Source organism: Thalassophryne amazonica, chromosome 6 (genome assembly GCF_902500255.1).
Source record: "Thalassophryne amazonica chromosome 6, fThaAma1.1, whole genome shotgun sequence".
Classification (NCBI taxonomy): Eukaryota; Metazoa; Chordata; class Actinopteri; order Batrachoidiformes; family Batrachoididae; genus Thalassophryne; species Thalassophryne amazonica.
In genome coordinates, this window is record NC_047108.1 from 20664993 (window position 1) to 20676665 (window position 11673).

Consider the following 11673-nt stretch of genomic DNA (forward strand, 5'->3'; position numbering starts at 1 on the left):
GTTAATGGAATACTCAGCTCAATAGAGCTCTGACTCTTTGTCAGCCTAGCTACAGTGCTGAAAAGAAACCTGAGGTTATTCTTATTTTCTTCAATTAGTGATGAGTAGAAAGATGTCCTAGCTTTACGGAGGGCTTTTTTATAGAGCAACAAACTCTTTTTCCAGGCTAAGTGAAGATCTTCTAAGTTAGTGAGACGCCATTTCCTCTCCAACTTACGGGTTATCTGCTTTAAGCTACGAGTTTGTGAGTTATACCACGGAGTCAGACACTTCTGATTTAAAGCTCTCTTTTTCAGAGGAGCTACAGCATCCAAAGTTGTCTTCAAAGAGGATGTAAAACTATTGACGAGATACTCTAACTCCCTTACAGAGTTTAGGTAGCTACTCTGCTCTGTGTTGGTATATGACATTAGAGAACATAACGAAGGAATCATATCCTTAAACCTAGTTACAGCGCTTTCTGAAAGACTTCTAGTGTAATGAAACCTATTCCCCACTGCAGGGTAGTCCATCAGGGTAAATGTAAATGTTATTAAAAAATGATCAGACAGAAGGGAGTTTTCAGGGAATACTGTTAAATCTTCTATTTCCATACCATAAGTCAGAACAAGATCTAAGATATGATTAAAGTGGTGGGTGGACTCATTTACTTTTTGAGCAAAGCCGATAGAGTCCAATAATAGACCAAATGCAGTGCTGAGGCTGTCATTCTCAGCATCTGTGTGGATATTAAAATCGCCCACTATAATTATCTTATCTGAGCTAAGCACTAAGTCAGACAAAAGGTCTGAAAATTCACAGAGAAACTCACAGTAACGACCAGGTGGACGATAGATAATAAATAAAACTGGTTTTTGGGACTTCCAATTTGGATGGACAAGACTAAGAGACAAGCTTTCAAATGAATTAAAGCTCTGTCTAGGTTTTTGATTAATTAATAAGCTGGAATGGAAGATTGCTGCTAATCCTCCGCCACGGCCCGTGCTACGAGCATTCTGACAGTTAGTGTGACTCGGGGGTGTTGACTCATTCATATCAGAGCAGTAAATTGATCAGTCTGTGTGAACGCCGCGCATTGACTCCCCATGTGTGGTTATTCCCACCAGCTGATCCACAACATGAATTTTGCCTTCCAGAGCAGCTCAAATATAATCATCTGAATCATCTCCCTGTTGCCACATGTACATAAGGACTGGATTGTCATTCCTACACTCATATTGTTAGATTTAATAAAAAATAATAAGCACACACAGGAGCTGCCGCCGTGTTCAAGTACTGTCGGAAATTAAACAGCTTTTTTGTTTTTTCAAATTCAGCAGTTGCTTGTGGCAAAATAATTAATTGTATCCACACAAAAGATTAATTCTGGCCGATATAAGGTGTCTGAGCCTATTTAAGGTGACCCCCAACCCAGATTAAAAAAAAAAAAATCCAAGCCAACTGCAGGAACAAAGTAGAGCAAAGGTTAAATGATGTAAACGGAAGTTCAGATTTCTTGTTTCGTTAGGCCTTCGTTGCCCTACGTTAAGTGCCATGTGACTGGGCCATTAAATTACCCCCAGGTGATGAGCTGCAGATTAGAAACAGGTGTACGTAGAAAGCACCAGAACAAGGGTGTGGCCAGACAGAGTGAAATGCTCACTGCCAAGCACCAGGAGATAGACAAGAGAGATAAAGACAGAGAAAACCCAAGCAGCAAAAAGACCAGCAAGAGAACCAACATGCAACAAAACCATACATAGCAGAACAGGTCAAACATAATGTAAAAAATCCTGACAAATTGCTCATCATCTTCCACACATCCATCATCCAGTCTGTCCTGTGCATCTCCATCTCTGTTTGGTTTCTCTCTGCCTCCAAATATGACAGGCACAAACTTCAACCAGCTGTCAGATCTGCAGAAAAAAAATCATCAGAGCCAACCTGCCCTCCGTCCGGGACTTATACCGGTCCAGGACCAGGAAGTCAGCTGGTAACATCTCTGCAGACCCCTCCCACTCTGGACACGCCCTGTTTAAACTCCTCTCCTCTGGTTGACGTTACAGAGCTCTGTACATCAGAACAACCAGACACAGGAACAGTTTCTTTCCATAGGCCGTCACACTGATGAACAACATAACCTGTCAAGAAACTCACTTATTCATATACCTCATATACAACTTCAACCTGTTTGCCTGTTTCTCCTTTGCACACATTTTTTATTGCACATTTTTTACTGTGAATTATTCAGTGTTTAGTGTATATTTATATATAGAGAGAGTACAGCTCAGACCGAAGTCAAATTCCTTGTATTCTGTAGATACTTTGTGAATAAAGGCTGTTCTGATACTGATTCTGATTAGTTTTTGTGAAACTGGAGCATTTTTAAATGTTCACCCCTGTGCAATATCAAGCCCCCGTTTTAATGTCCAACCAGAAGTAAATGCACAAAGGAATCATGTTAAACCCGGTTTATTGTAACGCCATTGTTTTGTGAAATATGTTGTGTGTTTTGGCTGAAAGAGTTGCGTTTCGGGCAGATCTGAGGGGGCGTGTTCAAAGTTTCTGGCTGACTAATGAGCTGTTTTCTGATGCAGATACATGGTGGACGCCGCAGACTCTGAGAAGATAGAAGCTTCGAAGAATGAACTCCACAATCTGCTGGACAAACCTCAGCTTCATGGAATCCCTGTAAGTCCACCAAACCTTGAACCAGACAGGACGTGAAAAAACAAAAACTATTCCATCTCTGTCACCACCCGCTTCGCTTTTTATTATTGATTCATCTCTGATCGGTACTGCACCCAGCAGTAAGGTCTCTGGTTCAAAGAAACATGAGCCCAAATCTCCACCTACATCTGCGACCACCGTGGCTTACTTAGTATACGAATACTGAATGTTTATGAGTTCAATGGTATGAATATTTCATGAGGTGAAAGCTGGAACATACCATTCAACGTTGAATGGTATGTTACACACACAACTGGGTCGGAGCTTGTGCGCAAGTGTACTACCAAAAAAAGACTGTGTACATCCTCAGTGCAGCGAAAAAAAAAACACGTCAGAAATTAGTCCAACTTTTCATTCTTTCTTCCTGCTAACAGCCTCCAGACAGTGCAGTGGGTTGTGTGTGTGTATGTGCGCACGCGCATGTATGGGTGCGTGTACATGTACAGTTCAATTTCAATTTTCAATTTATTTTCATTTATATAGCACCAAATCACAACAGAGTTGCCTCAAGGCACTTCACACAAGTAAGGTCTAACCTTACTAACCCCCAGAGCAGCAGTGGTAAGGAAAAACTCCCTCTGAGGAAGAAACCTAAAGCAGATCAGACTCAAAGGGGTGACCCTCTTCTTGGGCCATGCTACAGGCATAAATTACAGAACAATTCACAAAACAAATATACAGGAATTGCTGTTGGTGCACAGGACAGGAGGGTCTGTAGCACAAATACCACACCCATCTCTGGATGGAGCTGCACCTTAAACAGAGAGAAAAAAACAGAATCAGGCATCAGAAAGACAAGAAATATACTATAATTTGCCAGCATTAAACATCAAGAAAAACAGGATACTAAGGTGGTCGCCAGCCACTAGCCCTAAGCTTCATTAAAAGACCCAGAATTTAGATAAAGTTGAGGCCGCGGCACGCTCCGTTTCCTAGTAAAAAGTGCAGAACTATACTATGCCAGTATGCTAGCCATAAGTGTGTCTTAAGTCTGGACTTGAAAGTCTCCACAGAATCTGACTGTTTTATTGATGCGGGGAGATCATTCCACAGAACAGGGGCACGATAAGAGAAAGCTCTATGCCCTGCAGACTTCTTATCCACCCGAGGGACACAATGTAGTCTTGCACCCTGAGAACGCAAAACTCGAGCCAGTACATAAGGTTTAATTAGGTCAGCTAGGTAGGGAGGTGCCAGTCCATGAGCAGTTTTATAGACTAGTAGCAGAACCTTAAAATCTGATCTCACTGGGACAGGAAGCCAGTGAAGAGATGCCAAAATTGGTGTAATGTGGTCGAACTTTCTGCTTCATATCAAAAGTCTGGCTGCAGAATTTAGAACCAATTGGAGAGCCCAATGCTGGACTGCGGTAAACCAGAAAATAGAACATTGCAGTAGTCCAATCTAGAAGAAATAAATGCATGGATCAGGGTCTCAGCATCAGCCATAGACAGGATGGGATGAGTCTTTGCTATATTTCGCAGGTGGAAGAAAGCAGTCCTTGTAATATTTCTAATGTGGAGGTCAGAGGACAATGTAGGATAAAAAATGACCCCGAGGTGTGATGCAAGACAATCTTCTAAGGATTTTATGTGAATGAGATTACTAGCAGTTATCGGCAAGTATAACTGAGTATCATCAGCATAGCAGTGAAAGGTAATCCAAAAACACCGCAATATGTGCCCAAGGGGTGCTATATAACGGGAGAAACGTAGGGGGCCTAAGACAGAACCCTGTGAAACCCCAATTTTCATGTCACTAAGGTTAGAGGTAGCGTTACTGTACAAAACACAGTGAGAACGACTGGTCCAGTATGACGTCAACCATGCAAGGGCACTCCCAGTAATCCCAAAGTGATTTTCCAGCCTATCAAGTAGAATATGATGATCCACGGTATCAAATGCAGCACTGAGATCCAACAGCACCTGAACCGTAGTAGTGTCCGAATCCATTGCAGAATATCATTCACCACTTTAGAGAGAGCCGTCTCTATGGAATGATATTTTCTAAAAGCAGACTGCAGTGGCTCAAAGAGATTATTCTCAGTAAGATGGTCCACAGGCTGCCGTGACACCACTTTTTCCAGAATTTTAGAGCAAAATGATAGATTTGACATCGGCCGATAGTTTTTCAATACACGAGGGTCAAGATTTGGTTTCTTAAGTAATGGTTTAATCACTGCAGATTTTAAACATTTAGGAACAGATCCAGAAGTTAAAGAAAGATTAATAATTTCCAGCACAGTCGACCCAAGAATGGGCCACAAGTCCTTAAACAGTTTTGTTGGTATAGGATCAAATAAACAGGTTGTGCTTTTTGTTGACATTACAAGCTTTGTTAGCATGCATAGAGAGATACTCTCAAATTCTGTAAGTCTAGGTAATACCTCAGTAATGGCGCCCATCTCAATAGCAGCTTGTAGTGACTGGGTTAAGCCATGCTGGAATATGTTTAACCTAATGTCTTCTATTTTCTTCTCAAAGTAATCCAGGAAATCTTGTGCTGTAAAAGGAGAGCGAACTACAGGTGGTTGTCCATGAATAAGTGTTGCCACCGTGTCAAACAAGAACTTTGAGTTATGCTTGTTTTTGTTGATCAAATCAGAGTAATAGGTTCACTTACGAGCTTGTGTGTGTATGTGTGCGTGCGTGCGTGCACAGTGCACAGTGCAATTGTACCAAACATATGGAACCAAATTTGCACTCTAAATGGAACCAAACTGCACTCTAAATGCAATGCAGCACAAATGGGATGAATTAATTCATGCCATGTGACACACAACGCACCAATTAAATGACAAGGATCCACTCAGCCATTATATAATATACAAATAATGAATGTTTATGAATTCAGTGGTATGAGTATTTCATGGTGTTCCACTGCTGCTCAAGTCCAAATTGTGATGTGTAGTCCAGCGATGCTGTGCATTGACTGCAGACTTCCATTAAAAAAAGGGAAAAAAAGACTTTGTGTAGTTCCTCAGTGCAGCCAAAAATCACGTCAGCTTTTCATTTGAACAGCTCTTCATGCATCCAGATGGCGGAGTGGATTTTGTGTGTGTATGTATATATGTGTGTGTATGTGTGACAAGATTTAGCAGCATTAGTTAGCTTGTTGCAGATCACAGACATGACACAAAACTAGTCATTTCAAATGGCAACTTTCTGGCTTTAAGAAACACTATAAGAAATCAGGAAAAAAAAATTGTGGCAGTCAGTAACGGTTACTTTTTTAGACCAAGCAGAGGGAAAAAAATATGGACTCACTCAATTCTGAGGAAAAATTATGGAATCATGAAAAACTAAAGAAGAAAAGTGTCCAAATATCAACGTAAACTTGTGCAATTATTGATGATGTAATGACAGCCATCTCCCCAGTGCCCAGCACAGATTCGAGAGTCATCACTGAATATGACTTTCATCCAGTCATCCACAGTCCACGATTGCTTTTCCTTAGCCCACTGTAACCTTGTTTTTTTCTGTTTAGGTGTTAATGATGGCTTTTGTGTAGCTTTTCTGTATGTAAATTCCATTTCCTTTAGGCGGTTTCTTACAGTTCGGTCATAGACGTTGACTCCAGTTTCCTCCCATTCGTTCTTCATTTGTTTTGTTGTGCATTTTCAATTTTTGAGACATATTTCTTTAAGTTTTCTGTCTTGACGCTTTGATGTCTTTCTTGGTCTACCAGTATGTTTGCCTTTAACAACCTTCCCATGTTGTTTGTATTTGGTCCAGAGTTTAGACACAGCTGACTGTGAACAACCAACATCTTTTGCAATATTGCGTGATGATTTACCCTCTTTTAAGAGTTTGATAATCCTCTCCTTTGTTTCAATTAACATCTCTCGTGTTGGAGCCATGATTCATGTCAGTCCACTTGGTGCAACAGCTCTCCAAGGTGTGATCACTCCTTTTTAGATGCAGACTAACGAGCAGATCTGATTTGATGCAGGTGTTAGTTTTGGGGATGAAAATCTACAGGGTGATTCCATAATTTTTTCCTCAGAATTGAGTGAGTCCATATTTTTTTCCCTCTGCTTGGTCTAAAAAAGTAACCGTTACTGACTGCCACAATTTTTTTTCTTGATTTCTTATAGTGTTTCTTAAAGCCAGAAAGTTGCCATTTGAAATTACTTTAGTTTTGTGTCATGTCTGTGATCTGCTTTTTTTCTACAAAATTAAACAACTGAATGAGGCCGGTGATTCCATAATTTTTGCCAGGGGTTGTATAAGTAACTTTAATGTTAGTTTTCATACCTTTTTATTTGGTCCAGAGGAACAAAACACTCTTTTTTTCAGTAAGTGTGTTCTTGTGATGTAGTTTTGTCTTCGTAGATCAGGTTGCTCAACAGTTCAGCCCCGGGTCTGCAGTATGTAGCCCTGGGTTTCAATCCTGCTCACACTGTCTGTGTCCTTGGAGAAGACATTTAGTTCTCCTTGTCTCAGTCCACCCAGCTGTAAATGGGTACCAGGGGCAGCAATAGACCCTCATCAGCTGACAGCTACAGAATCAGGAGACGGGTACCGGCACCGACGCGCCTCTGGGTCGACACAGGACTGAGTGTGTAATCTGGCTTCTGTCTGATGTGTCTTCAGGTTCTGGTTCTGGGGAATAAGCGAGACTTACCGGGAGCTTTGGATGAGAAAGAGCTGATAGAGCGGATGTAAGTCCACGTCTCATATACACAGTGAGAGACAGACAGACACACACACACACACAGTGATGTGAGTCTCTGTTGTTCAGTCGGTTAAAGTGTGTGAGATCCAGGCATGAAAAGCGTCCATGCTGCTCCACGTCTTCCACCACACTGGACTCCTGTTCTCCAGTCTGTGGAGAAAAACTCTGATTGGCCGAGGACCTAAGTGAATTTTTGAGACTCTTATTTTGGGAAACAGCTGTGTTTGTTTTGGTGTTCTGCAGCACTCGCAAGAAATAAGTACAAAAACATCTTATTTATTCATTTCTCGCTCCATGTTGACAAGTCACTAAAATATGAGCTTTATTTGATCATTTCTGTTGTTATATTTAAAAGTTTGAAAGTGGAACTCAAACAAATAAAAGCAATAAATTTTTCATATTCTTCAGCTCTGCTGTTAGTCAGTGGCTGAGAAGTTCTACTTCCAAGATGATTACAGTAAAACCCGCCTACACCGTCATCGTATAATCCGGATATTCACACTTGCCGGACAAAAGCAAAAGTCTTCTGGATGGTTTTCCATGTGACCCACCCCACTGCAAAAAACCCCCATGACTTTATCAACCTAGACGTCAGAAAAAGTCATGGGGGAGGGCGGATTTTTTTTTTTTTTAGTTTTGTTTGATAAAACGAGAGAAGGATTTTCTTCAAAAGATGTGAAATTTCAGCTACAGTTTGCCAGAAGACACACAGAATAGAACGTCAGCACAGAGGTCCAACTCCCTGAGGAAAACTCACCTTGTAACCATTGTACTTGGTGTCCAAGCTGCCTCCGTTGTCCAGTGTACCACACGCATGCTGGCTATAAATATTGCTCATGGTCTCCTCGGGGGGGGGAACGCTCACCCCGTACCATGGCTTCAGCTTCTTGGCTTTATCAGCAATTATCCTCATGTCTGTGGTTGTCAAACTTCGGCTGTCTTCAGCCAAAGCATACTCGCCACCTAGCGGACGTTCTGGTTCTTGCACCAGCTGTATTGCTGTCAATGAAATTCGGCAAAAAAAAAAGAAATTGATGTAGGCCAGTTTCGGCATGCAGGCAGGGTGATTAACTGTTTATGGAGCCTAATCTACACTGTATGTAACGGAATTTGTATGACAGATTTTTGCTCACATAAAACAAAACGTCCCGTCTGACCGCAATGTATTTCCATTAAAAACCCCTCGTATATACTGGACAGAGCAGTCTGGACGTGCACAGTAACAGAGGTACGAAATGAAGTTCAGCAATGATGCTCGCCAATTCCAGGAAAGTGGGGACTGTATTTCCATGATTAAAAGCCCAGGCATTCATTTTTTTAAACCATGTTCACCCCGCACCTAAAGGAGGTGGGGTGTAATTCAATGCTGGTGATTATTCACAAAATGGTGCAAGCTGCCTGAATTGTAATATGTTGTAAGGTTTCACACATATCCCTGGGTGAGACAAACCAAACTGCTTTTGATCAAAGCCCTCTGCGGGGCTGTGAACCCTCCCCGTGACGTGCACCTGCTAAACGACCAAGACCGCAAAGTTTCACTCTTTCTGTCATATTTTAAGTTTTTGCCCCTGTGCCTCTATTTAAATATGCAAATTCATGTAAATAGGCCCTGGGAGCTGGGATTCTCCACTCCGTCAGATCAGTTAACATAAACGCAGTAAAAAAATTATACCAAGTGTGAGCTACAGATGACTGGGAATAACATGCAGGGATAGTTTATTCAGTTCACTGTCAACTGGAATAAACATGAAACTAGAAAAATGTTAGTGGGAATGTACAGTAGTGTTCAGAATAATAGCAGTGCTATGTGACTACAAAGATTAATCCAAGTTTTGAGTATATTTCTTATTGTTACTTGGGAAACAAGGTACCAGTAGATTCAGTAGATTCTCACAAATCCAGCAAGACCAAGCATTCATGATATGCACACTCTTAAGGCTATGAAATTGGGCTATTAGTAAAAAATTGTAGAAAAGGGGGTGTTCACAATAATAGCAGTGTGGCATTCAGTCAGTGAGTTCGTCAATTTTGTGAAACAAACAGGTGTGAATCAGGTGTCCCCTATTTAAGGATGAAGCCAGCACCTGTTGAACATGCTTTTCTCTTTGAAAGTCTGAGGAAAATGGGACGTTCAAGACATTGTTCAGAAGAACAGCGTAGTTTGATTAAAAAGTTGATTGGAGAGGGGAAAACTTATACGCAGGTGGAAAAAATTATAGGCTGTTCATCTACAATGATCTCCAATGCTTTAAAATGGACAAAAAAAACAGACGCGTGGAAGAAAACAACCATCAAAATGGATAGAGGAATAACCAGAATGGCAACGGCTCACCCATTGATCAGTTCCAGGATGATCAAAGACAGTCTGGAGTTACCTGTAAGTGCTGTGACAGTTAGAAGACGCCTGTGTGAAGCTAATTTATTTGCAAGAATCCCCCGCAAAGTCCCTCTGTTAAATAAAAGACGTGCAGAAGAGGTTACAATTTGCCAAAGAACACATCAACTGGCCTAAAGAGAAATGGAGGAATATTTTGTGGACTGATGAGAGTAAAATTGTTGTTTTTGGGTCCAAGGGCCGCAGACAGTTTGTGAGACGACCCCCAAACTCTGAATTCAAGCCACAGTTCACAGTGAAGACAGTGAAGCATGGTGGTGCAAGCATCATGATATGGGCATGTTTCTCCTACTATGGTGTTGGGCCTATATATCGCATACCAGGTATCATGGATCAGTTTGGATATGTCAAAATACTTGAAGAGGACATGTTGCCTTATGCTGAAGAGGACATGCCCGTGAAATGGGTGTTTCAACAAGACAATGACCCCAAGCACACTAGTAAACGAGCAAAATCTTGGTTCCAAACCAACAAAATTAATGCCTTGCAAATGTGAAGAAATCATGAAAAACTGTGGTTATACAACTAAATGCTAGTTTAGTGATTCACAGGATTGCTAAAAAAGCAGTTTGAACATAATAGTTTTGAGTTTGTAGCATCAACAGCAGATGCTACTATTATTGTGAACACCCCCTTTTCTACTTTTTTTTTTTTTACTAATAGCCCAATTTCATAGCCTTAAGAGTGTGCATATCATGAATGCTTGGTCTTGTTGGATTTGTGAGAATCTACTGAATCTACTGGTACCTTGTTTCCAATGTAACAATAAGAAATATACTCAAAACCTGGATTAATCGTTTTAGTCACATACCACTACTATTATTCTGAACACTACTGTAGTTTAACAACAGGTCACCATGGCGACAGATGTGTATTTCACAGTATTATATAAAGTGTAGAGTGACCCTGCGATGTGCATGCTGGGCGCCGCTCCGTACAGGTCATGGAGCACACCAGCGGTGTGGTTCTGTGTCCAGAGCCGTGTGATGATCCAGTGAGGATGAGAAATCTCTTGATGTGGTTTCTGGAGCGGGTTCCTCTGAGGGGATCTGAGTGTCACAGTGTTAACAATGAACACGAGCTCAGGCTCAGGTCCAAAACCACAGCAAGAACCCCGGCTTCCGGGGGTTAGAGCCCCCAGGTTCTAACCCCGGAAGCCGGGGTTCCTTCCTGTAGTTGTGGAGCCGAGATCAGTCCCTCACCACAGGACCTGATGATGATGTCACTTCTGGGCCTTAGCGTTTGCTTGTCTGAATTGATGTCTGTCTTTGTTTTTTTTGTTTTTGTTTGGTTTTTTGGGTCAGGAGCCTGTCGGCCATCCAGGACAGAGAGATCTGCTGCTACTCCATTTCCTGCAAGGAGAAAGACAACATTGGTACGGTACACACTTGCCACACTCCTCCCATCATGCAATGCCGTGAAAGTGTTTGTTTGAGAAAGTAGCCATCAAATAGCCATGTGGCAAATAAAAAGGCACGGACAAGACACAAAATGCAGTCTCAGCCCACCCAGCTGGAAATGGGGACCAGCCCTGGCTGGGACTGGGTCTGGCGTCTTGTGCAGGGGGCGTCTGGACTCTAGTGCTCTTCCTGCTGTGTTTGCTGGAGATGAGCAGTGGTGCCAGCGGGCGTCCGGGCCTGAAGAGGACTATGTTACCATATGAGCTGTGATTCCTTTGGACCGGGCCTGAGTCAGACACACACAAAGTGTCTTCCTGCTTTTCTCAGTAAACAACAGTGGCCTCTAGTGGTCAGCAGGGCCCTGCAGTTTGCTGCAGTTTTGCAGTTTGCTGTCTCTGTTTCATGTTCTGACAACATGAGCTTCACTGGTCCTGATCTGGATCAGAATCCAGAGCTTCACAGGCAGTCCTTCAAACCGCCTTTCTCTCTCTT

The 11673-nt window shown here is 42.0% G+C and overlaps 1 protein-coding gene across 1 annotated transcript in view; it reads left to right on the top strand.

The window, feature by feature from the left end:
- Positions 1-11444, top strand: part of LOC117511423 (ADP-ribosylation factor-like protein 8A) — a 53354-nt gene extending 41910 nt beyond the window's left edge. The window contains exons 4-7 of the mRNA XM_034171450.1: positions 2577-2670; positions 7305-7372; positions 11086-11220; positions 11345-11444. Of these exons, the coding sequence (XP_034027341.1) occupies positions 2577-2670; positions 7305-7372; positions 11086-11220; positions 11345-11444 (397 nt within the window). The remainder of the gene's footprint in view (positions 1-2576; positions 2671-7304; positions 7373-11085; positions 11221-11344) is intronic.
- Positions 11445-11673: the final 229 nt, after the last annotated feature.